The following is a 26,313-nucleotide window of genomic DNA, read 5'->3' as shown; positions in this document are numbered from 1 at the left end:
CACACCCTTTGTTCTAATAATGTCACATCACGAAGTAACTGTAAAGGTGTAGACCAATCTGTAAAGATTGGCATGTTCACAGCAGCATTATTTATAATACTGAAAAATTGAAGGCAAGTTAAATGTTTAACAGACAGCAATCATTAACGGCATTTGCCAAGAAAATGGAATATTACACAGCTAGTGAAATTGTGTTTTCTTTTCTTTTTTAGTAAAGAAAAAGTAAGGATTAACACACCCTTTTATTTTTATTTGTTTTAAAATATTTTTACGGTTTAAAAGTGTTTAAAGTTTGTAATTCTTAGTAGAAAAACATCATCTGAATGAATTTCATCCATTGGGTCATCTAAGTTGCTTTTCTTTCAGTGAGTGCTTTATTTGTCAGAGAGGCACTATGCTTGACCTCCAGATTTGGTTGTCAATTTACTGATGAGATTCATAACTTTGGGTTCCTCTGAAAATCCGGAATTTTTGCAGGATTCTGGGCCACATCCTGGAAGTCCACCATGACTTCTGGATCCTGCATGGCTGCTAGAACCTCTGGATCACTAAGAATTTCATTGAGCTCAGGTATCCCTGCCATTCAGGCATGCCTCCTCCCCATCAGGCACGCCCCAGGAAAGCCACCTGGGAAAGAGACACATTGAGCTCCTGATTGTCTTCAGGCTTCCTCTCCCCTCTGGACTCTCTCATGTTCTTCTGGAGCCTTCTTAAAGCTTTCCAGTCTTTCTTTGATCATTCACTCTTCACATTTTTGCTCATACTTTCTGGATGTTCTGCAATTTTCTGGGTCCTTGGTTGAACTTCCTTCAGCATTGCACCAGCCTCTTCATCACATTCCAACTTACATGCAAGGGCAAGGCTATGGGCTGCTTCTTTGCATGGCCCAGGAATCTGTGTGCTTTCCCTCACCACGTGTCAGGCTGAGCTGAATCAGGATCACTTCAATTGCTCTGCCACAGTCTCTGATGGCAGCATTTGGCTTCTGTACTTTGGTGAAGACTCTGGCTCTCTTGGCATACAGAATGGCCAAGTGAGGATTCAGCTTTTTGGCATCTGTGGACAAATCAGTGGCTTTCTGTAGTTTACTGTCATTTAGGGCATAAGTGGCAGTCTGATCCATCACCTCCTCGGTTATCTCTACATTTTCATCTCCTATTTCTTGAGGGACGTGGTGTCTGATCCAAGCACACCTTTGCTGTCAGTTTCTAGATCACTTTCCTCACGTGATGGTTTTTCTCTGTTCAGTGTTTTCCTGACCTCCTAATATCTCTTTTCTTTCCCTTGATATTTTCTTCTGATTTAGTTGTATGAATAGCAGGTGGTAATTTACTGCCCCCCCCTCCCCACACTCCCCTTTCCCTTACCTCTCTATCCTCACTCCCTCAGGAAGTGCATTCCCTGGGTGCAGAGCGCTAGAATCTTGCTTACTACCCCTTTTCAGGAAGGCCCAAAGCTCACTCATGGTCTGGAGGTAGAGGGCACGGCTGAGGCCCCATTCCAGGCCCAGGTGCTACAAGGGGAAGGGGGACATCATGTTTTCAAAGAATATACATTGACAGTAAAAATACATACACTTGTGCCATTTTTTGAAAACAAACAAACAAAAAAAACACCCAAAAAACATTATGTTTAGAAATAAACAGGAAGGGGTGGGGGTGGGAGAATCAATGGGGGAAAAGGGAGATATATGTAATACTTTCAATAATAAAGATTTAAAAATAAAATAAAACAGGAAGAAAACATGCCAAAATGTTAATAGTGGCTATCACTGGTTGATGAATTGCAGCTTTTAGATTTTGCTATCTTCCAGATTTTCTAGAATAAACCTGTCTCATGTGACGCAGAGTACAAGTAAGAATGAAATGGAACTAAGTCACAATGTTTATTTCAGTAAGCTGAAGAGCACTGCCCACATGAACTTTCATTATATTTATTGTCTATTACTGAGTCAGACAATCCAAAGACCTTTAACTAGAATTCAAGTCCCTTTTTGATGGGTTCCCTACCTACTTTTCTTTTTATTTCTTTTTGCTCCCAGCTCATCCTCTGGCCCTCCAGACTCAGACCTCCTGCTCCCCAGGCCCTTCCGCCCATCTGGAATTTCCTCAGTGCTGCTCCCTGCACACCCAGGCTCCTGTGGTCACCTCTGCTGCCGAAACATCCTCCCAACACAGCCTCTGGATTCCTGCAAGCCTTTCTGACATTTCCCTGTCATCCAACGGTCTTGTGTGGCTGCCTGTTTCTGAAACTAGAACTCAAGTACCCGCAGAGCAGCCACCATGTGCCATCTGGTACGGCACTGGGTACACAGGAGGTAGTCTAATACCCAGTAGTGCTCAATAAGTATTGCTGGTTATCTCATTCCTAATCCAATTGTGGCAATACCATTTACCGCTGTTTGGAAAACATGTTTTGGTATGTCTCCCTTCCAACCCCGCCCCCCGCAATAAGCTCATTTACAAATCAATGGACAACCGGTGAGCCAATGAGCATCCCAGATGAGATGGAAAGTAGCTTAGTGTCCTCCTCACTTTCTGTGCTGTTTTTAGATGTCCAGGATGGTAAGAAATCACTTTCTATATTAACTCCAGATAGGCGCTTGGACTCCTCTCCTTTTAACCTTGCAAAGGAGAGGGGATTATAAAGCATAAAGACTTCTTTTTACTACCCTTTAAAATAAATGAAGTCATCCTTCAGCTTAGTTACTGGAGTTTTAGGGAGGGTGGGGCCTACCTCACACAGCCAATGCCAGCTGTGTTTATGCCAAAAATCAGGGTTGGAAGGGTGGCAGGAACTGTGGGCCACAAGATATAGACAAAGGCTCACATACAGAGGATTCTTGGGGCAGGCAGGCAGCACATGCAGGCACCAGGCTGGGGGTACAGCCAGAGGCCAGGGGTGAAGCCTGAGATGGATTGACTGTGGAAGCTCATGACATAGTCTTTGAGATCCCTCACTTACTCAGGTCCTTAGAGCAACCCTAGCAATTTTATAGTTAAAATTGCCAAGATGTTAAGTTGATTTATTTTTTTTTAGAGTGGTCACCCCCGAGTTACATAAGCTTCAGATCCTCCAAAAACCTGGGTCGGCATTGGTAGAACTTGGTGGTTGGAGTGCCCTGCCTCAAAATAGGACTATTCAAGCAATGACAGCTCATCAGAAGTGTTGCCACAGCTTCTGATTTTGCAAGAGCAGCAAGGAATCCAGGTGTTTGTATGAAATCGCCTACATTTTAAATGTTGGCAACTTAAAACAAAAACATTCTTTGGCCAAAACAAGTCTTATCTATCGGCTCAAGTGAGCCCATGGGCTGCCAGGCTGTAATTTCTGGTTATTTGAGACCGTAGGAATCATGGAGTTGCCAAATGCTAAGGATACCTGTATGGCAGGTACATCTACCCTCCTTGTCCTCTGCACATTAAGAACAGGTTTGGCCAGGTCTAAACCAGGGAGCTGTGCTCTTTTCCATGGCTGCAGCCAAAAGCCAGACATTTTCTAAGTGTTTGCCACTGTTACAGAGCAGGGAGCTAACCAAGGCTGTAGATGAAAGTATTGGTGTAAATTCATCCTCACAATCTGCAAAGCCAACCAAAGCATGTGGCCCACAGTGATGGAGCAGCAAAGTTAACCTTGGACCATTGAGGACAATGAAGGTAGCTATTCTTCTGGGCATAGATTGGTTACTTTGTGCTCCCTTGTAGGGCTGCAACCAATGATGATTGGAGAGAGCTTTATATAACTGCTTAAAGGGACAGCAAGTCTCTTATCTGTAACCTCCAAATCCTCCTGGGACCATGCAATCCATCATTTCATAACTGTGGCTTTCCACAACATGAACACCCCTTGAGACTATAAAAGGTCCCCAAGATGAAGGGGATTTCTCCTGGGTACCACTTCATGTGCAGAGCGCGAGTGTTCTAATGACAAGCTCCTGGGGTAACAGAGGACATCAGGTGGGGCCCCAGGCTAGGATTTGAGGCAGAATAGGGTAGGAAGGCCATGGGGGCGGGGGTAGGGGAGAGAGAGAGAGAGAGAGAGAGAGAGAGAGAGAGAGAGAGAGAGAGAGAGAGAGAGAGAGAGAGAGAGAAAGAGAGAGGAACGAGGGGTGGCCTGTGACAGCCCTGTGTGTGTCCCTGTGCTGTCAGCTCAGATTGGTGATAAAACTGCTTGGAGAAGCTGCATTTTCATCACTAATTAGCTTGTTATGGGATCTGCTTTGCCACAGAGTGGCTTTGGGGCTGCAGCTTGGCTTGCAGCTTCTCAGTTCTGGTGACTAAAAGCGTCAAGCGTTGGGCCATAGCCAAAGGGGACCTGTTGTCTAAACACTGCTTCTCAGGTTCTGACAGAGGCAGAAACTGAAGGAGGGGAGGGAAACACAGAGGTGCAGGGGGCATTGCAGCACATCTGGGGACCTCGGGGAACCCTGCTCTTGTGTCTGGGCTCCTTCTGGGATTGGACCTGCCAGAAAGAGAGAAACACCCCTCATCACTACCTAGAGGTTTAGCAGAACATGCCCATTCCTGCTGGCCCCTGCATCTCCCCGTGGTTTGTTCTGTTCTAACCTCTTCTGTTCTGCATCTGAGGCTCTGGGTCTGGTTATCTCAGGGCTGAACCTGGGCCGTCTAGTCCAGACTTCTGGTCTAGTGACCTTCCAACGAGGTCCTGCCCTTCCCTGCGCAGGATCATGGGGCTTCTATAAGTTGGGAACAGGAGCCAGAGACCCCAGGGAGGCTGTTTGGTGTAGAATGGGGGGATATGCCATCGCACTATGCCTATTTCAGGGTCATGGCCATCTTTTCCTGCTCAATAGGGCTGGTGCTTAGGTCCAAGCACAGGGTTGTACTTCTTGAAAGGACTCAATACACTGTAACTTTATGTAATTCCATTTTCATCCTACGTTTAAATAATCTTTATATTGTAAGAACCTGCAGCAAATAATGTATAATTTGGGAGAAGGTTAAATAAATAAGATGAAGTTTTTCTTTTTCCTAATAAGTTATAGAGTCTGTCTGACACCTCTGTGGTAGTCAATATTCTTGCTAAGTGCTTGGCAGAATGGCCTCACTATGTGAGAATTCACTCACTCACAAATTAATGTATGACTTCCTGCCATAACTTGTATTGTCCTTGTCTTATCTTCTGCTGGCCCTTGCTGATTTGTTTGCTTTTATGGGTTAAAAATTCATTCTTCTCAGCCCTCTGGTTGAAATGGATATTTCATCATTCTAACTTGTAGCAGCGTTTAGAAATGTTTTGGAAACAAATGGTGTTTCTGCTTACGTAAAAAGAGAGCCACTTAAAGCTTGGTGTAGGCCGCCGCTCACCGGAGGAGAGTGGGTGAGTGGAAAGCAACAGGGCCCGTGCTGAGGCTCTGAGAAAGCGGGAGAACTCCACAGTTCGCCACGCTCTGGGGTCATGGTTTCACTTTGGCTTCCTTGATTACTATTTCTCTACGTTGTACCTAAGTGTGGCTTTAAAACAAAAAAGAATTATATTGCTTGAGATCTGTTGGACTCTTGAAACTGAGTTGATGTCAGTCATCAGTTCTAGAAAATTCTTGGCTATTATCTCTTCAAATATTGCCTTTGTTCTAATATCTCTTTCCACTCTGGATGCCGAATTAAATGTATGTGAGACCTTTTAACTGCACCCCACTTTCCAAGCTGAATTCTGCATAGTTTTTTTCTGACATATCCTTCAGCTCACTGATTCTCACTACAGCACGTCAGTTGTGATAATCTGCTGTGAACCTGGTCACTGGGTTCTTTAACTTCAATGATTATATTTCCCAGTTTGAGATTTTCTATTTGGATCTTAAATTTTTTTTTTTAAATGTTATTTTCTATAGTTGCCAGTTCTCTGTCAAAATTTACAAGTGCAGCATTTATGTTTCTGAATATTGCAAGTAGAGTTGTTTTGTAGTTTATATATAAGAATTCCCATTTCTAAGATTTTTGTGGGCCTATTTCCACTCTTGGCTGTTTCTACTATTCTTACTTATAATGTCCTGTTTTCTTGGGTGCTTCAATTCTCTTAGTGAGCATTAGTCCTTGAAATACAAACACACACATGCACACAGAGTTATACACTGTGTAACAATGTTTCAGTCAACAAGGGACCATACATCCAACATTGGTACCTTGTAATTATAATGCAGCTGAAAGATTTCTGTCGCCTAGTTATATAGTAGCCATTGTGATGTCATAGTACAATGCGTTACTCATGTGTTTGGGTGACGCTGGTGTAAACAAACCTACTGCCAGTCATATAAAAGTATAGCACATGCAATCATGTAGAGTACGTAATGCTTGGTACTTATCCTTCTATATAATAAAGAGCTAATATGCTAATTAGCCTGACCAGCAGAAGGACCCTCCGGAAGACCTTCCGGATGAAACTGGGGCTGCAAAGGCTGAGCCCCTTGCACAAATTTTGGGCATCAGGCCTCTCGTATTCAACAACCATGTTACTACTTTATGTATTTACCATACTGTACTTTTTATCATTTTAGAGTGTACTCTTTCTACTTATATACGAAGACATTTGCTGTAAAACAGTATGTTGTGTTATGCTGGCAGCAGCCTCAGACCTCTCCTGTTTACTGCGTCTCTTGATTGCACCATTTTCTCTTGTGCTTGCTTTGATCTCTTGTTATTTTGTACAGTATCATGCTGTATGGGTTTGTAGCCTAGGAGCAATAGGTTGTACCATGCGGCCTACGTGTGTAGTGGGCCATAGCACCCAGGCTTGTAAGTGTACTCTATGATGTTTGCACCGTGATGAGATTATCCAATGACACATTATTATGTATATGTAATGTTTGTGTTATGCATTCATGAATAATGGTAGAATATTATTCTAGAGAGGCTTTTCATGTGTGTCTGCCAGGTGCTGAGGGCACTTCCCATCTGAAACCGTGTAAAGCTTAAGATTCCTAGGACTCAGTGATGAAGTCAACCTGCTGGTAAGCTTGAGGGACACATATCTCACCCCCACCCTCACCCCACCCCATGGAGAGTGGTTTGTTTGAATCCTCAACTTGGGCAGGCTTGGGGCTTTGGCCTTGTGAGGGTATTAAAACAAGATCTTATTTTCAAAGCTGTTTTCTTTCCAGATAGACAAAGGCCTTTGGAAAAAAGCTTTTCTTGGGTTTGTCTTCTCCTAGATTTGGAAGGTATTAGTTCACTACCTTTTTATTGCTTTGATGATTTTAAGAAAATTAAACAAATACTTTATCCAGCTTTTTAAGCTGCCTTTGGTAGGAGCGTTGATCTGAATTACTTAGTCTGCCATTGCCAGAAGTGAAATACCAGATGATCTAGATTCAGATCCTGGTCTGTCACTTACTGGTTACCTGGTGTTGGCCGTTCCCTCACCTACCAGATGTGTTTATTACACCCTAGCTACTTGACAGTGTGGCTGTGAAATTTAAATGTGAAATTTTTTGGTAAAGTGGTATAATAACAGGTTCGTTTATTATCTCTGTCCCACATTAGAATGTAAGTTCCAAGAGTATGGCAAAATTATTATTTTTTCACTATTGTTTTCCCAACAATGCCTGGTGCATAGCAAATGCTCAATAAATACCCAATAGAAATACCGGTAGTTGCTTTGGAAAAATAACCAAGGACTTAATCCAAGTTCATGATTTTAAAAGAAAAATATATTAGAAATATGTACTCTTGGGAGTTAAGTTCAATTCTTTGCAACAGCTTCTACTATTTAGAAGATCTGATTTCCTTTTATTATTTTATAAACCTGGTTTTTAGATGGATCAGTCTTTGTTACTGTGTTTTAGTACTTCAGTGGTATTGTTTTGACTAGAGTCTTTGCTGTAAGTGAAAGTATCATATTTCATTGCTTTGTGAAAACATGGTCCAGACCTGCTGAACCTGTGGGCTGGTTCTAGTTTAGGGCTATAGATAATGCTGGCTGCTCTGTTTGCTGATGATAGTGAATAGGATAAAATGAGTCTATTGTCAAGCCTCTGTTTAGGCTTATTTCAAAAGGAGCAGGTCTTTGAGTGCTTGAAGCCTGGCATTTTCTGTATTATGAACAAAATCAACAAAAACTAATCCCGAGTCTCCCAGAGGGAAGCTCAGGCTGCTTCCAAAGCAGATCAGGGAAGGGGGTCGTGCAATATGGAACGCAGGGTCACTGTTACAGCCTAACCATTAACTTGCGGATTTTCTTGGACAAACATTTTTTTTTTTAAATAAATGCTCTATCAGCTATTGTGGCCACAGACACATTTTTTAAACCAAGGGGTGATTTAAATATAATAATATAATTTATCTTAAGCCATAGAAGGTGAAGTGCTTGATGACCTCATTCCATACTCCCCTGCAGCTTTTGAAAGAGATAACAAAAGTAATTTTGTAATCAGAATGACTGAGTAACCTAAATATGCTTTTATTTAATGTATCAATACAAATTATTTGGGTGAAAAAGTCACTCTAACAATAAGATCTACCAGTTATCGACTGCCTTTGTGTTAGATGCTTTACAGTTACTAGTTAATTTTCTTAGAACAATCTAGTAAAATAAATACTATTGTATTTCCATTTTCCAGATGGAAATGGAGACTGAGACAGGTTATGCAACTTGCCCAGCAGTTAGAGAGTGACCGAGGCAGACCAATGCTGCTGGCCCCAGAGCCAGGCTCTTTCCCAGCTCACTGCCCTCTCACTTCTCTTTCCATTGAAAGAGACACTGGTCTTTCCTATTGCCAGGAGCTCTCCAAGCTGCCCTGTTTGAGCTTCCCCAGGCCCAGCTTTACTTTCCCTCAGGGATCTGGGTGAGGTGACTTGAAGGCACAGGAGCCATGAGAGATGATATCTACCTTTGGGGGCTCAATGAAGAGGCTAGACATCTGTGAGAACAGAAATAAACCAGTGGCCAATGGGATGATATGATGGACATCAGTGATAGGAGAGGTGCTGATGCTGGCAGAGAGAGGGGAGCCCTGACTAGTTCATCTCTCAGGACATGCAGAGACCAGGGTCCGAAAGCCCCATTTTATGGATATAAAAGCTCAGATAAAGCTCCCCAGTCCTTGATGATACAATTTTGAATTAGCACCCAGAGCCAAATTCAATGTATGTAGTCTTTCCTGAGTGTGCTGGGATGGCATAAACCTGGGAGCCGGGGTTGGAAAGTAAAAGATAGGAAACTCTGTGGGCTAGCAGCCATTTGCCCTTTCTTCCCCCCACCCCCCCATTTGCCATTTGCCATTCACAGGGAAGGTTGTGGGAAGAGGAGATGGCAGGTGGAGGAGGAGAGCACCCTGAAACCCTCCTTCCTCTTGGCTCACTTCTGCACTGAGCCCAAGCTCCTGCCCTTTACGGTCCAGGGACACTGGCTTCCAGTGAAAAGGCTGCTGCAGAGGGTCAGACGCAAACTTTGGGCTCTCTGTGGGCACAGTCACAAGAAAGTACCAGTGTCTTATCCAAGGGTACGTGTCAAAACAGGAATAGAAGTCAGGTCATTGGCCTGCCAGTCTGGGATGCCTCATTTAATGGTCCCCATGAGTCACAGACTCATCCAGTATAGGAGGCAACCAAAGGGCTCAGCATCTCATCAAAACCCTCAGTAGTGGGGTTGAGGGAAACAGAAGTTTTTGTTCATGAGCTCATTCCAATCAGAATGTGTCCAGATGCCCAAATATTTGATTTGAGCCCGGTTGCTAAGAGACCTCCCACTGGGACCCAGCTGCCTGCGGGCAGGAGGGCGGTATTGGCATTGCTTCAGATTTCTGCCAATTTATTTTGAAACCAGAAAACCTGGAACCTCAGCCTCCTCAAGGCAGCCATGGGAAGAGGAGAGATCTGAGTCAGCCAAGCACCAGAGGGAAACACCCCACTGACCTTCTGCCAGGGATCTATAGGAGGATGTAGGATGGAATTCTTACACAGCGATTGCTTACTTGATGTGAAATATGCTGGTATTGTAATGAAGAATACATTGAAGCTCTGTGCCTGGTCATGCAGGGGGCATCTTGGAGCAACCTCAGGGACAGTGCTGGATTTCTGACTTTTAACTGGACATTGGGAAGGGTGCCTCAATTAAAAATAAGAGCCACACACCCAGAGTTTTGGATTTCCATTGGTGATGACTTAAACTCCCTAAGGGAATGCCAGAAGCAAACATGCCCTTGATAAGGCTGTGAGGGGTCAGGGCAGAGGGTGATAGTTGGGGAAACCCCAATTCCTCAGCAGAAGGCAGACAGCTGAGCATAATAGGCTCACCATCCTTACTGATCCCCTGAAGAGCTGTCACTGCTTCCCCACACTACAGCATAACAGGACCCCCAGGCAGGACCCTGGCCCCACTGCCATTCTCAGAACCAGAGAGTTCTTTTTCCAGAGTATTTTGTTTCTGAATTTGGCTTTAGTACTTATTTGTAAACTAGAGGGCCAGTGCACAAAATTTGTACACGGGGTAGCGGGGGGTCCCCTCAGCTCAGCCTGCACCCTCTCCATTCCGGGACCCCTTTGGGAATGTCTGATGGCCAGTTTAGGCTTGACCCCATGGGTCCTGCAGTCTGGGTCTACTGGCTCCTAACTGCTCACCTGCCTGCCTGATTGCCCCTAACCACTCAGCCTGCCTGCCTGATTGCCCTTAACTGCCCTCCCCTACAGGTTTGATTGCCCCCAACTGCCCTCCCTTGCAGACCTGATCCCTCCCAACTGCCCTCCTCTGCTGGCCATCTTGTGGAGTCCTGGATCAGGGTGGGAGTTCCCTTTATCCCCCGGATCAGGGTAGAGTGGACTGTTTGAGGTACCTGTGGTGGTTTGCAGTCTTGTCACGCCCCCCAGCGATCCAAGTGGAGGCCCTGGTATCTGGGATTTATTTATCTTCTATAATTGCAACTTTGTAGCCTTAAACGGAGGCCTAGGCCAGCCAGAGTGTGGGAAAAGCTTGGCTTCCTCCATTGCTGGGGGCAACTCAAGCCTCCTGCTCTCTCCAGCTCCGTGGCTGTCACCATTTTTGTTGGGATTTATTTATCTTCTATAATTGAAACTTTGTAGCCTTGAGTGGAGGCCTAGGCTGGCCAGGGTGGGCGGAAAGCTTGGCTTCCTCCATTACTGGGGAAACCCAAGCTTCCTGCTCGCTAAGTGGCTGCACAGGTATCTAGCTTGGGTTAATTGCATACTCGTTCCTGATTGGCTGGTGGGCGTGGCTTATGTAGAGGAGGTGTGGTCAATTTACATATTACTCTTTTATTAGATAGGATGTTTTTATGTGAGAAACATATTTGCTCTCAGAGTTTTTAGTTGAGATTGTAATTTGATGTGTAAAAGTCATGGATGGTTACCCTTGGCCTTCACCCAAAGCTCTCCTTGACTCAGAGGTAGTGTAGTCAGGTAGGTTTTGCTTTTGACTAGAGCTGCACTGTGGGCTTCATTCTTCTCTGTGAAGACTTGTGCCCTTGGCAAGTTCTGATGTCTCAGTGTCCTCATCCATCAAAAGTCACCTAGAAAGAAGTGTTTGTCAGGTTTGAGAAGAGTGGGAAGTAGTAGCTGGTGCTTGGGAAAATCAACTGGGAAGAGGAAGGAGCTTGAAGTTAAATCTGGAAACAGCAAAGGGATGAGATTGGGGTTGAGCCCCATTTCTAAAGTCATTCTCGATTTGCCCGACTAAAAGGAAAGATGAGAAAGGAGATATATGCCCAATTCCATGAAGAAAGGACTTGAATGAATAGTTTGACTGTAATGTAGAAAATAAGGGGGAGTCACAAATGCATCACATGGGTTTTGTGGTTCTAGAAGGCATCCAATCAGTAGGTAATACAAGTTCCATCTTGCAGACCAGGGAAAAGATATTCTTCAGAATTGAAATATACCTACTATATCCAGAGAGAGAGCTTTTAGTGCAGCAAGTTTTTGCCATTAAGTCTGTGCGCTAAAGAAATTTGCATGAGATATTTAAATTTGTACCCCCTTCTACCACACTGGTTAAATATACCACATCATCTGAATGATTTGTTTCTGTAAAAGAAGCTATGACATCACAAGGGCTGCATTATGATGCCATCACAAGATCCCTTAAGCACCTGCCCAAGACAGAGAGCCTCTCACTTTGAATACAAACATCCTCGCCCATGAAGAACAGTGGCAGGCAGGGGGAGAAGGCCACTCCAAGAAGATAAATGCGCAGATGGAGGGCCAAATTCTACGTGGAGATGCTGAGTATTCCATGAGGTATTCAGCCAAAAGCTGTCTCTTAGTGTTTCAATAGTGATAAATGACAAGCCTGGAGTAAAAATAAACCTACTCCCAGTGTGGTTTCTGGCTGGTTCAGTGGGAAACAGGGTTGTTAACCTTGAGGGGAATGCGGAGCCATCTGAGATTTGGAAGCTGGGCTTCTCCAGGGAGGAGAATGACTGGGGAGGCAGAGGAGCTCCAGACTCAGGCAGACCCCACTCCCTCACTCTGCCCTTTGCTGTCCTGTGTAAATTTAATTGGGAGAAAGGCTCTGGTAGTTAAACATCTTTCCTAACACGTCAGGCCAAGGCCCATGGTTGCACTAGGTGGAGCACCTACATTTTGTCATAGTGTAGTCAATACGCCCAAATCCCACAAAATTCTGTCCATCTGGGGTATAGCTTCAAAAGACTCCACCATCTGTGAACCCTGGAAAGAGCAGTTGGACCAGGAACGCTGAGCAACATGAAACTGAATTTTTTGCCAGGTAACGTGCGTGGATCCTTTGCCCAGAGGTTTCCTCTGGTTTTAGAAACACTTGGAGAAACAGAAGGACCATGGTAGCTTCCAGGGGCACTTTGTCAAGTTGAAGGAGCATATCCTTAGAAACAAATTAAGCAGCAAGCCATTTGCTTTTGTAAAAAGATTGGTTTCCACTCGTACGCATATGACTTAAATATAGAAACTGTATGTTTCTGATGACAGATTTTTAGTGTTGGTTTGAAAGAGCTCATGCTCACAGCATGAAGGAGTCATCCATGAGCAGGATCTGGCTCATTGATAGGTTTTCCTTCAGCTAGGAAACCCCTGCCGGAAACAAGAATCTGAAACAGTCCAAGATTAGTATAAAATGCATTAGTTTGGAGGAAGTCTTGTGGGTGGGTGTGTTTGGGACAGAGTATTTTTTCTTTTTAAATCCTTCATCTTATAATCTAAGCAAAAAACCCCAAAGAGCCAGATGTAACAGCTATTAAAAAAAGAGGCATCTATTAATACCCCATGTTTATTGATTGCTTTTCTTCTAAGTCCATAGTGCTTACATGTTATCTCATCTATCCCCATATGTTGTCGTCATTAGAAGAGAAAGGACTGGAAAATGCCTGAAGTCAGGGAGTGTGTAGGATAGCAGATGAGACCTAGATCCGCGCCCCCCCCCCCTTTTTTTTTGGACAGCACCCACCTTGCTCTGGTTCCAGAACCAATATTGGAACACAGAGATATGCCTTTCACCCAAGTTGTATTTTAAAAATCCCCTCTATCACACCCATTTTCACTGTAGCCCCACGGCAAAAGCCTGAACATTGGAAACAGCTCACACCGGACCTACTGACAAACCCAATTATTTGTTGGCTTGTTTCCTGTGCCAGGCTGTTCGCAAAGACGTTTTTGCATGGTGTACCCACCTGCTCACCAATAACGTGATCCCAGGGCCTCAGCTCCATTGGACTGGAGTTAGCACTCAGGGAACTGTCCCTGACTGTCTCTGAGACTGACGCCTGCAGAGATGCCCGGGTAGTAGTGAGCATTTCAGAACGCTGGGTAATTAGTTCGTCTTTGGCACATCCTTCAAACTTCACCCCAGACTTAAAGAATCCTTAATGAGTAGAAGTTGAAATCTATTGCCAACTTTGAAAGAAGGAATGTTGGAAGTGATACTGGAGCTTTTTGTCCGGATTCCTTTACGGTGTACAGTGTGTTCTGTTATGGCAAGTCTGTGTCCCACCAGGATTAGAGAGGCAACCAGGAGCCCATAGAATTTCTGTAGGTGACAGAGCCATTTTGGAAATTCCAGGGTAGGAGGGAAGTGTGGCAATGGCAATGATTTAACCCTGCTTGTCACACTTGTTGAAGCACTTAAAAATGTTTATTCTTGGGCTCAAAGGAAGGACAGCCAAGGGCTTGTGAAAACAGATCCTTCAAGATTCCTCCAGGCCATCTGTCTTCCCCCTCTCTGCTTACTGCACTCTAACTGCCATGCCCCCTTTCCCCCCTCCCCCATAACACCACTTCTGAACATGCCTCCTTCTGTGGCACCTCTGTGGTGGTCATCAGTGCTCTTTTGCCAAATAGATTTGGCTTTCCCCCTTTGGGGCACATAAGATTCCACTTCCTGGCACCCCTGTGGTTGGGTGAGGCTGTCACTAGCTGTGGACAATAACTTGTGAGTGGAAGTAATGTATACCCCTTCCAGGGCAGAGCAATTAACTGCTGGTGCAAGACTTGCTGGATTTCCTTCCCCAAAGTGACCAGCAAAGTTCAAGATGGTGGCTGCTCTGCCAGCAGGTGGGCATGAGAAGCAAACCACTGAGATTAGGGTCCCTCATCTTACTATTCTAATGGATATACCTTTCTTTCATTGTTCTACCTCCACCCATGCTTTTCCTTGAACCACATCCAGCAGGGCCAGTGGTGAACCTGAGGAGGGTGAAGGAAATAGACAAGAGAATACAGTTGGGGCCAGGTGGGTCACTGTGCCTGAATGAGGAAACAGTGGCACAGCCTGTAAGCTGAGTCTTTATTTTATAGTCGGATCACACAAAGCAAAACAAGGGCAAGATGTTTACAATGTTCACGTGAATTTCAAATCTGCTTCTTTTCTGTTGTTGCCATTCTCTGAACTCTATCAAGCCTTGTTTAGGCAGCACTTGCTTCACCCCCTGCAGCCCACATCCCTCAGCTTCCTAGGACTACAGAGTGGGACTATAAGATCAAGCTTACAACCAATAGCCTTTTGGCTATAATTGTGCTGGGAGGGCTTTGCCCTCCAAGCTGAGACCTGTATGTAAATTTGCCATAAGTCAGTCTGAGGCTTGAACCTGTCCAAATGCTGTAGCCACTCTCTACATTTCCTTGTGCTTGAAATTTGTACTCTCGCTTCTCTGCTTGGCAAATTCTTACAGATCCTTCCAGATGTAGCTCAAAAGTCCTCTTTTCTGTGAAGCCTCTTCTGACACCTCCAGGAAGTTGGACCCCCTCTAATCTGTGCTTCCCAATCACCCTCTGCACACAACTCCACTCTAGCCTTCATCACACTTTATTCTCGAGATCTGTTTACAAGTCTGTCTTCATCTCTTAGACTCTGAACATCTTGAGAGCAGGTACGGAACTTCATTCATTTTTTTCCTCTCCAAAGTGTCCATTTCAAACAGAGAAACTCAGGCACGTGAATGGGTGAGGGACATAATGAAGGTCAGCCCACTAGTGTTACAACTCATTGTCCCAATGTCCCCACATATACCAGAACTAGTAACTTACCAAATATTGGAAAACATTTCTTAAAATTGATTTCTCTTCTTGCCTCAACACTATTTAAGTAGCTGTTCTATTTATTTTTTATTTTTTTTTAATAAGGGGATTTGGGCAAAATTTTTTTTAGGTCATTGTGGCTGCTTGCTTAGGCCTGGCTCTATTTATATGAAACAGTATATTTATTGACTCAGTGCCCTCAATGTTTATGAATGTGTTTATGTACATCATCAAATGTACTTCTCTCAGTTGTTTGGAATGTACCATTAAGTTAAAGTATTAGTTGGTGAGATTCTTTTTCAATGTCTGTTATAGATCCTGTTCTGGGTAAAAAATCAGGGGTGATCCCATTTTTATGTAGGCCTAGTTCCCCATATAAGAGGCAGCATATTTACTGTTTTTAGTGTCCTTACTTCTATGAATGCACCTGTGTGTACTGCCAAGTGCATTTTTAATGAAGAATAGACTCTTAATTCTAACATGAACTGACAAAATTGCGTTTCAATGTCAGTTATAGAAGAAGCAAAATCTGGGTCTGAGAATATCAAGAAAGGCCCCACACTTGTTTTAGGTCTAAGATAGAAAGATAAAGGCTAATGTCCACTAGGTAAATATCCGATGGGAGATGTTCTCTTGAGGTTTGAAAAAATCAAACTAAAAAAGCCTAACTCTCACTTCCAAAAAAATACATTTGTGGATTTAGTAGTCATTTGATTTTCCTGTTTTGGTTTTTAAAAACTCAATTCTCCTCTTTTTCTTTATTGACTTTGGGTGGTGGGCACACAGTGCAATCAATATCCATATCATGTATCATAGGCATCTACACTTGGAACCTATATAATCACATTAACCAGTGTTATCTCAATAAATTCAACAAAATAAAATAACTAAAAAGAAGATTATTTTAACATTGTGATGGACATCTATTATGTTTGCCTGCTCAAAATCCACTCCTTCTCCTCCTAGTAATAGCTTCTCAGGGTTTATCTGATGACTCTGAGTAACACTCTGCCAGAGGATTATAGTGCAATAGTTAAGAGCAGGGCTCTGGAGCCAGGCTGCTTGGTTTTATTAACTCATGCTGTGTGATCAGGGTGTGTGACTTAATCTTTCCCAATCTTGGCCTCCTTTTCTTTAAAATGGAAATAATGATATTATCTACTTCATAGAATTAATGTGAGGATTAATTTAAAAAAGCACTTAAACAAGGCCTAATAAGTGGTAGCTATTATAAAATTTTTATATGACAAGTTGACTTCCTTAGGGATGGTATAAACATATCTTCTCTCATTGACTATGGCTATAGAAGTCTGTAACAGGCTGATCTATTTTTTGACTCAATACATGTGACATGATTTTTTTTCATTCTGAGAAAACAAAAAGATTATTTCTTAGAAAATGAGTTTTACTAGGGCATGTATTGATAATGATCACCCATATGTGCTCTTCAATCTGTAGATTAAAATCTTTCTTTATTTCTGGAAAGATGTTATTTCTTGAATAACGTCTTTCAATATTTTTTGTTCCATTATTTCAGCCTCTTAAGAAGGGATAACATTTCTGAATATATTGAATTTCTTTTATGTTTCATATATGTTTATAGCAGATATTTGTTTCCATTTTATTTTCCCACTATAGTGGTCTTTTGGTATTTGTGGAGGATTGGTTCTGAGACCCCCCATCGATACTAAAATCTGCAGATGCTCAAGTCCCTTATGTAAAACTAGAGGCACAGTGCAAGAATTTGTGCATGGGTGGGGTCCAGTGGCCCAGCCCCAATCAAGGCAGATCTGGCTGGGCCTATCAGGAGGAGGAGATGGTGGGAAGTTGGTTGACTGGCCTGCCCAGGATCAGGGCTGGGCCAGCTGGGGGGAGGGGCTGTGGGCCAGTGGGGTGGTGGGGGCCCACCCAGGTTTGGGCCAGCCAGAGAGAGGGGCTGCAGGAGGTTGACTGGGCGGCTCCACCTCCTATTGGTGTAGGAGGGCCCATTGGTTGGCCGCCCTGCCTCCTCCCATCAAGGTGGGAGAGGCTGATCCAGGGTGGGGCCAGTGGGGGGGGGGGGGCTGAAAGGGTGGGGAGGATGGAGGTTGGCCACTGGCCCCCATCCTCTGATCAGGCCAGTTGGCTGTCATAGCGACCTTCTGGTCATTTTGGTGGTCCAGTCACTGGCTTTTTAAATATACACTGAGTGGCCAGATTATTATGATCTCTGAATGTATAATAATCTGGCCACTCAGTGTATATATGAGTGGTGTATGAATTCATGCATGGGTGGGGTCCAGCCAGCCTAGCCAGGGCTAGGGGACATGGGCCGTTGGCTGGCCTGCCTGCTGGTTGAACTCCTGGTTGAGGGGACAATTTGCATATTAGTCTTTTATTACATAGGGTTTATACTTAGTGGCCAGATTATTATGCATTCAGAGATCATAATAATCTGGCCACTCAGTGTATAGATGGTACAGTATTTGCCTATAACCCTGGTACATTCTACCATTTAGTTTGTCATCTCTAGATTACTTATAATATCTAATACAATGTAAGTGCTATGTAAATAGTTGTTATACTATATTGTTTAGGGAATAATTTAGGGAATAATGACAAGAAAAACAAAACAAAACTCTGTACATTTCAGTTCAGATGCAACTGTCATAGGCCTACCTAACTATATTTCCTATAGTGCATATCAGCAACAAGGTAACTTTAAAACAAATATTTTTTCGAGGCAGGGTTGGTTGAGTCTGAGGATGCAGAACTTGATATAAGGAAGGGCTGAGTGTTTTCTTGATTTTGTCCTCTGTATTTTTAAAAATATATATATTTTATTGAGTTTTTAGAGAGGAAGGAGAGAGGGATAGAGAGTTAGAAACATCAATGATAGAGAAACATTAGCTGCCTCCTGCACACCCGCCATGGGGATGTGCCCGCAACTAAGGTACATGCCCTTGACTGGAATCAAACCTGAGACCTTTCATCCTGCAGGCCTATGCTCTATCCACTGAGCCAAACTGGTTTCGGCTGTCCTCTGTATTTTTTAAGTAATGGTCCTTAGACATTTTCCAGGTTTTCAGCAATTTCCCTTGTGCCATTTCCACTTCAGTCCTTATATTTATGGTTGTTTTGTTCCTGCTTGTTTCCTGAGCTCCTCCAGGTCATGTTTTAATTTCTTCTGTTGTCTTCCCTGTATTTCCTGAGAAAATGCATCTTTGTTTTAAGTTTTTGCTTTATATAAGTTATTTTTTGGTGCATTATATATTTGAATATAAATTTTACATATTCTCTAGTAAATTTATTTCTTGTATTGATGCTTCACTACCATTTGTTTTTTCCTATTCACACTTTTTTTAAAATTTTTTTTTAGTTAGAGGAATTTTGTAAAGATTTTGTTCTGGGTCCACCTTGAATTTATTAATGTGAACTAGATGAGTTCTCCTATGAAGATGACTCATGTTAATGAGTGGGCTTTAGACATTGTCCAGGCTAACTGGAATTTTCAGTGGATTATGCTCAGGTTCTTTATGACCCAAATTCATGACTGAAGGTTCCTTCAGTCTTTACTTCTTTGGAAAGAGACCTGAAAGAACTTTGCCTTCTTGACAGCCTGCTTTTTACAGAGTGGTTCCTCATTCAGAGTGGTTCCTCATTCCACCTTTCCTAGGTGTTATTGTAGTGTGCCGTGTCCATGGCTTATGTTAATTATCAGTTATAGGAAATATGTGCAAGCAACTCTCAACTATTTCTAAGAACTAAGTATACAATTCAAGATGCCAAATTTTTTGCAGCATTTGTGGGATGAGGCCTCTACCACCCAAGTGTTGTCAAACAATCTATTCAATGGGAGACTTTTAATAAAGGAACACTTTTTTTTGCACGCAATAATTCTTGTTCAGATTTAAACAAGTTTTTTTCATGTATGGCGTATATATAAGAGGTCACCTGATAAAATATTTTTGACCAATATGATTTTGGACCAAAGAGTTCTTAAGTTTTCAAAAATAAATGGTATTTTGGATAAGCTTTTCATCATGTTTAAAAACAACAATACCGATTTACAAGTTCCCCAAATCACTGATCCTTAGGCAAAGAGCAAGGGAGGTGGGCAGAAATAGAAAGGAAAGAACTGAATAAGGAGAAGTGGAGAGAAGGGAAGGAGAAAAAAAAAAATCAAGATGTTTATGGTGAGGTATAGGAGGGTACAACTGGGATCTCAGTCACACCTGGTTCCTAGTCTTCACATCTAACTTCTAACCCAAATAAAAAATTATAATTCTCCAAATATGTTTGAGGGAGGTGCTGTTAGCCTATCCCAACTTTGAGAGAGGTTCTCAGTAATCCATCTTGGAAGCTGGGGTTGTCAATCCAGACTGTGTTTCTGAGAGCCAAGCATTCCCTATTTGCTTTCCTCAGCCTGGAGAGCCCAACATGGAAGAGCGGCCAGGCTGACTTCTCACCTCTTTGGGGTCTGCTTCCAGGAGAGCAGCTAGCCTGCATTCAGCTTGTCAGAACCAGGCAGAAGGTGCTGGATGAAGTTTCCTTTACAGAGAGCAGAAATTTCCCCTTTCACAGTGAAATTGGAACAGTGCTGGGAAAATGGGACAGGTGATTTCAATCAAGAGTCAGGGTTGTTTATCCAACCCGGCCCAGGGGGCCCCTAAGGGAGTGGTCGTTTGATACAGGGAAAACTGTAAATTTTCCGGGACAAGAGGCAACCTCTGCGGGTTGGGGCCTGGGGATCCGCACGTGCGTGCCCTCTGACAGGTGGACATGGGAAGGAGGTGGGCAAAGTGCACCTCCTCGAAGTAGGTCAGAGGGAACTCTGGGTTGGTTTCCCCAGCCCCAAAGGAAGGATGTTTCCAGGTACAGATACTGCCACCTGGGTCTCCTACTGAGCAGGGTGGGGCTGTAGAGGGAGTGGGGCAGGTGTTCACTTTCCACTAGGTTTCTGGGTTTGCAAGACGGAATAGCCGCCAGAGGAGAGAGGGAGCGATCAGGAGGGGGCACAGAGGAGCTAGGGCCGGCCTGGACGCCCTGGCCGGCTGGGGGCAGCCCGAGAGGCGCTCGAAGCCCATGCCGGGCCGCCACCCCATCCACCGCGCCCAGCAGCCAGATAACCCGGGCGTCTTGCTCCCCCAGGGAACACCAGGCAGCGCCAAGCTTGTCCTGAGCGTCCCGGGTCCCGAGGCTCCCGGTCTGGTCTGTCCTGTCGCCACGCGGTCCCCTCCCCCGCCCCGGCCTCCGCTGGGCGCCAGCGCCTGTTTGCTGCAATGCGAACGGCTCCGGCCGCCCGGCCCGAGGGACTGACGGGCTCGGGGGGCGCCCGCGCAGGAGCCCAGCCCACGCCCACCTCTGCTCGCACCCCGGCCGACGCCTCGGTCGCCATAACAACCAGCCCCCACCCTCAAGGCCCGCGCAGCCCGGGGTCTCGGGGGCTCCCGACCGCCCCGGCAGGTGCCAGGGCGGCGGAGGGAGAGGGTGCCCGGGATCCCCGCGGCCTCGCGTCGCCGCCCCGCCTCGCTCCGCGGCCGGCAGCCCAGAGCAGAGGCGCCCCCATCCGCCGCGGGGAGGAAAGCCCTCGCGTCCCCGCGACTCCACTTTGCAGAATAAAGTGTCCCCGGGGCCCCTGTGTGCCGCACCTGCTCGCGGGCCCCCTTTCCCCCCCAAGTGTCCTCCAGGCTGCGGGGCGCACGCGGCGGCCGGGAGCGGGGCCAGGCGCTCGGGGCGCAGGACATCCCCGAAGGCGGCCGCGCGGGCGGCGGGAGGAGGGGGCGGGGAGGCGGCCGGGCGCGGGGAGGCGGGGAGTCCGCAGCAGCAGCAGCGGGAGGAGGAGGAGGAGGAGGAGAAGGAGGGAGCAGGAGGGCGGCGGGGAGGCGGAGGAGGGAGGCAAGAAAGTAGCAGAAAGTGAGGCTGGCAACCCGCGGCCAGGAGCCGGGGAGCGGCGGCAGCAGGAAGTCTGAGCCTGAGATCGGCTGACAGACGAGCCAGGGAGGGACCGCGGCGGCGAGAGTGAAAGAGGAAACTGCAGAGGAGGAAGCTCCGCCGCCGCCCGCAGCCAGGCTCCTCCGGCTCCCGCGCCGAGCATCCCCGCGCCACCCGCCCGCCCCCGGGACCCCGGCCCGCGCCGCCCGCGCCCCCAGCTCAGCGCCCCTCGCCCCACGCGCCCGGCCGCCCGCCCGCGTCTGCCATGGCCCGGGAGAACTGCGAGGGCAGCTCCTCCTGGAAGAAGCAGGCGGAGGACATCAAGAAGATTTTCGAGTTCAAGGAGACCCTCGGAACGTAAGTGGGGGCCCGGGGAGAGGAGGGCGGAGGGGCCACGGCCGCGGTGCTGAGGCGGCTGAGCTGTCACCCGCGCCGCCGCCGCCGCCGCCGCCGCAGGAACGCCGGTCGCCACGTCCTCGTCCTGGGCTCTCGGCTCTGCCAGCTGCCCGCGCGCCCACCGCGTGGGTCTGCGACCCGGGGGTGGGCACGGCCACGGGCCGGGAGCTCCGGGCTTCGGGAGGGGAGCCCCGCCGGCCGGGCGGGCAGCTTTGCTCTTCCCCCGACACCGCCGCCCGCTCCGCTGCCTTTTCGTCACGCGTGCCTGTGGGCTGCGATGGTGGATCCTCTGCTTGTTGGCTGTGCGCGCTTGTTCACTGTGTGCAGGGCACACCGTGCGAATGAGAGACGTGGTCGAGCTTCGGTCGCTCCCATGTCTCGTCCTTCCATCACGTATTCTTATAGAATGACCACCTGCACCCAATAGATGTGGGCTGGACTCTGGGCGGCCACGCGGTTGTGGAGGGAAGGATGTCGCCGTGTGCAGGGTCATGTGTGGCCACGCGCGCCGCCCTGAGCCCTGAGCGTGTGTCCATTTCCCAGAGGTTCCGCCGCACACGCCGGGCGCCTGGCTGCGGTCGGAGGGCTGGGAGCGTCGCTGTGCGGGCCGGTGCTCTCCAGGCTGTGCTCGGTAGGAGCCTGGTGGCTGGCTGCGTCTCAAGAAAGAAAGAATCACAAGTCGATGGCAGGAATGCAGCAAGCGTGTGCCACTCTGTTGAGCTACTGTTCCCTTTCTGCCCAGGAGTTGGTTTTTGTTTATTTTGTTTTAAGCGCCAGAGAATGGGGTGGGGAGGCTGGTTGTGAAAGAGAAGCAGGCACTGCTGGATGAATCTGAAGTTCAAGTTGTTTTCTCCCCTCATGTGATCAATATCTGTGGCTGATCAATATCTGTCAGTATATGTTCACACACTGGTGCCACATGAACTGGGCATTTTGCAGGGATTCACGGAGGAGGCGGGGAAGAGAAAAAGGGAGGCGTTTGCGTAGGATAAACAGTGCGCTCTTTCTTTCCTTCCTTTTCCTCTTTGTCTTGGTTTTTATTTGCTCTCCCAGAACCATATTTTGAAACCCGAATCGTCTTTGCTCCACACCCAGGGCCCATTGCTATTGTTTGGTCATTTTCCCTACCTCTGCCCCTCTGTATCTGCGGTGGGTCCCCCAGAAAGAAGTTTGATTTCATTCCCCGCCCTGCTTCTGATTCCTGGGAAAGCACACTTGCTGAGGTGGAGAACAGGGTCTCCTAGCTTCCCTGCTTTGCTGCAGGGAGGCACCTGTAGGTGTACTACACCTTCTATCCTTGTTGCAGTGAAAACAGAATAGACGCAGTCTGTTCATAATGAGGGGTTTGAGGCTGCCTCTCAGCATGACCAGTTATGGGGTGAGTTTTGGAGAGAATTTTTGAAAATTGACATTGAGGTTTATTTGGGCATTCGGGGGTTGTGACTCTGAGGTGCTCAGGCTATCAAGAGACTAGAAGCAGCCCTGACTTGTGGTCCCTGCATGGGTTATGTGACTGTGGACCAGGGGGCTGGAGAGAGTGGAGTCTCTTCATATGAAAATGCATCCCTTTGTATGGTGTGTCGCCACCTGAGCCCCTCTCACGGTCCCTGGGCCTGCAGCTTCCACGTCGCGTGATGCAGTGTCCCCTAAGTGACTCCTGCTCCCCAGGAGAGCCCACAGCCGCACCTCTGCAGTGGCAGGCTGCAGCCGAGGCTCAGTGAGCTGTGGCTTCATTGAGTTGCAGGAGCTGCTTGGAGATGACTGCGGTGCTTCCACCTCTGGGAAGAATGGGATTTGTCTTCTGGTGCAGGAGAGACTGAGAGCTCTTGCCAACAAACCTCTTGGATTCTGGCCATGTTCCCTGTGAAGTTGGGTATGGGTCTCTTTTGGGGTCCCAAAGCTTTGCCTTCAGCTTAAATAAAAAAGAAGTCTTTGACAAGGAGCTTCCCACCAAGGTCCTATAGTGCTGGCAGGAGTTCTAGAAGGACGAAACAAACAATAAAATGATCAAAACATCTTTACTCACTGACATAATGATAATAGTAATTGTATGTGACTTTATTAAATGAAATTTATGTAGCAGACATCACACTAGTGCTTACATGTATTATGTCATTTTACTATCATAATAACCTTATGAGGTAGGTATTTACTATTATCCCCAATTGGCAGATAGGAAAACTGAGTCGAGAGAGAGTAAGCCACCTGCAAAACATGAGCTAGATACTAAGTGGTGTAGCTGATATTTGAATCTAGGCAGAATCACTCATGATTACCCATACAGGGTTGAGCCACTTTGTGCATTATGTAATGCCAAATGTTTAATTACAATGTGACTTAATTTTAATATTTGGAAAGCTAATCTTAACATTAATGTAAAGAAAACATAATTGTGGGGCAACCTGCTATCTAAATCTGTAACATTTCAAAGCTTTGGGGTTATCAACATTGTCTCCTCAGACTTTCTAGAACTGGTTTGAAGTTCAGGATGCCTGTTTCACCGTGGGTCTATATAGAGAGGTAATTTCCAGTCCCTCAGTGTGGATGCTGAGTAATGAAATCTAGCATAAATCAAAGGCATCAACGGTTACGACTGGCATTCATTTCCAAGGTACTCTGCAGGCTCAGTCATTTTGTTTGTCACACCTTCACCATATGCCTTTAAGATCCTGAGGCAGAGAAGCCCTGCCAGGAGCCAGACTGTCAGCTTGCAGTGTTAAAATGCTTTTCAAATAAAGCATTGTAAAGGCCTGACGCACACTCTGCCAAACTTTGTCATTTGATAGTTGGCTGCCTAACCCAGGTACCTTTCCTTGCAGAATGGAACACTTACTGTTGAAGCTTAAGGGTCTAGCTATTTAGTCTGTGTGGTCCGAGGGCCCTTGCTGGATGGTGAGGCCAAATGGGAGTGAAGGCTTGCCCAAGAGGGTGGGAAACAATGCTAAGGAAGCAAAGGGCAACAGAGGGGAAAGGACGGTCTTTGAGGTTTGGGCCTGGGTTAGCAGACACACCTCTGAGTCAGGCCTCACCTGTGGGCTGCAGGATGGCTGACTTTCAGAGGGAGTCCTGGAACCTAACCTTATCTCCTGATAAGGTGGTAAAGACTTAATTACTAGTTATTAATCAGTGACAGGTTTTCAGATCCTTGGCATACTATGAGAGCAGGTAAATGCTGTGTAACAGCAAATTGGGAGTGGTGAACATTTCTGTTGGTGTATTTGCTGAGGCTCTCAGACCACTTCTGCTGTGGATAACTTTTAACAACTTCTGAAACAAGAAAATGAAAACATGGTGTTTGGGGAAGAACACACATGGGAAGAAACCTTTGGTGTGGTGTCCAGCAAACACCCAGACTCATGGAAGTCCTTCTGTAATTTCCACGTCAGGAACAGCATCTGAATAGAGAAGGCCTTAGCACTTGGCAGGATGCAGAAGGATTCTCCCTCCAATGGGCCCCATTTGCCCTGGAGTGCAGGAACTGGCATGTCCCTGAAAGCAATCTTCATCTCTGCAGGGCACCAATACATGCCTTTCTCAGACTGAACATGCTCCATGGAAATAACTGCTATCTGTAGGGGGCTGGAGCAGGCACCGTGGAGGATGTGAGCCTTGGTTCCTGGTCTGGCTCAGCCACTATGGGGTGTGTGGCCTGTGGGCTGATCGGTCTCCTCATCTCTAAAACCAGGGAGGCAGGAAAGGTGAGGTGGTTTTCAAGTGTCCTGATGGACCTGAGATTTTTCAGGCTCGACTGTATAAGGAAGGCACTTGCTATTGTTCTTCAGGAGTTTTCCATGCATGAGTAGGTACAGCTGATTCCTGTGTAGAGGGGCAGTTTTATGTCCAAGCTAGAAGCAAAGTGAGATGGCTAAGTATAGGAAGTCTTGTCCAACTTACTGTTAGGAGCACCGTGTGTTCCCTTTTTCATTAAATGAGAGCCTGCTGGGTGCTGCTTTAGGAAGGTACAAATAGGAGTTTCTGTGGACAAGTACTGTCTTTTCCCACTAGGATAATATTTATATTTTTTATTCTGAAATTGCTCATTCAGTACACCTGTGGAGGACAGATGATTGATTTATCTGAAGGCCCAGATGGAAAAGAGATTCAGCTGTTCTTTCCTATATGTAGGGGGAGAGAAGGAGACTGCAAAGCTACTTGAGGTGGTTTATGTATTTGACTGCCTGGATTTTTAGATAGTATGTATTTTGGGATTATTCTGAATTTCAGAGTCTGGGAGAAGTATTTGAAAGCATATTACCAAGAGTAAAATAAAGATGGCAAGTGCTTAGATTTCTACCCAAGGTTATCCCAGCTGCAGTATTTATTAGAGGCTTGCACCCCCCCTTCTTTCTTTTGAAGCATGATATCAATTCAGCTTTGCATACATTTAGAAATATCTATTGCACACCTGCTATATCCTAGGCACTGGGTGGGGGTGTTTGGCACTGAATAAACAGATAAAAATGCCTGCTCTCCTAGAGCTTATTGGTGAGGAAGTCGGAAAATAAAAAGTGTGAATAAGTAAAATGCAGATTGTGTTATATAGTATACA

The 26,313-nt window shown here is 46.1% G+C and overlaps 1 protein-coding gene and 1 pseudogene across 4 annotated transcripts in view; one reads left to right on the top strand and one right to left on the bottom strand.

Annotated features, from left to right (window-relative positions):
- Window positions 1–392: 392 nt before the first annotated feature.
- LOC118715875 lies at window positions 393–3,398 on the bottom strand (annotated as a pseudogene).
- A 17,819-nt stretch (window positions 3,399–21,217) lies between these two features.
- Window positions 21,218–26,313, top strand: part of CAMK1D (calcium/calmodulin dependent protein kinase ID) — a 346,472-nt gene continuing 341,376 nt past the window's right edge. The window contains exon 1 of one of the 4 annotated variants that reach the window (XM_036452768.2): window positions 21,218–21,725. In XM_036452768.2, coding sequence (XP_036308661.1) covers window positions 21,634–21,725 — 92 coding nt within the window. In that variant the 5' untranslated portion in view covers window positions 21,218–21,633. The remainder of the gene's footprint in view (window positions 21,726–26,313) is intronic. The other 3 variants (XM_036452785.2, XM_036452757.2, XM_036452778.2) reach the window with 3 other exon arrangements.

This window comes from Pipistrellus kuhlii, unplaced genomic scaffold (assembly GCF_014108245.1).
Source record: "Pipistrellus kuhlii isolate mPipKuh1 unplaced genomic scaffold, mPipKuh1.p scaffold_m20_p_1, whole genome shotgun sequence".
In the NCBI taxonomy this organism is placed as follows: Eukaryota; Metazoa; Chordata; class Mammalia; order Chiroptera; family Vespertilionidae; genus Pipistrellus; species Pipistrellus kuhlii.
Note: the sequence above shows the minus strand (reverse complement) of the source record. Positions and strands in the feature narration are given on the sequence as shown.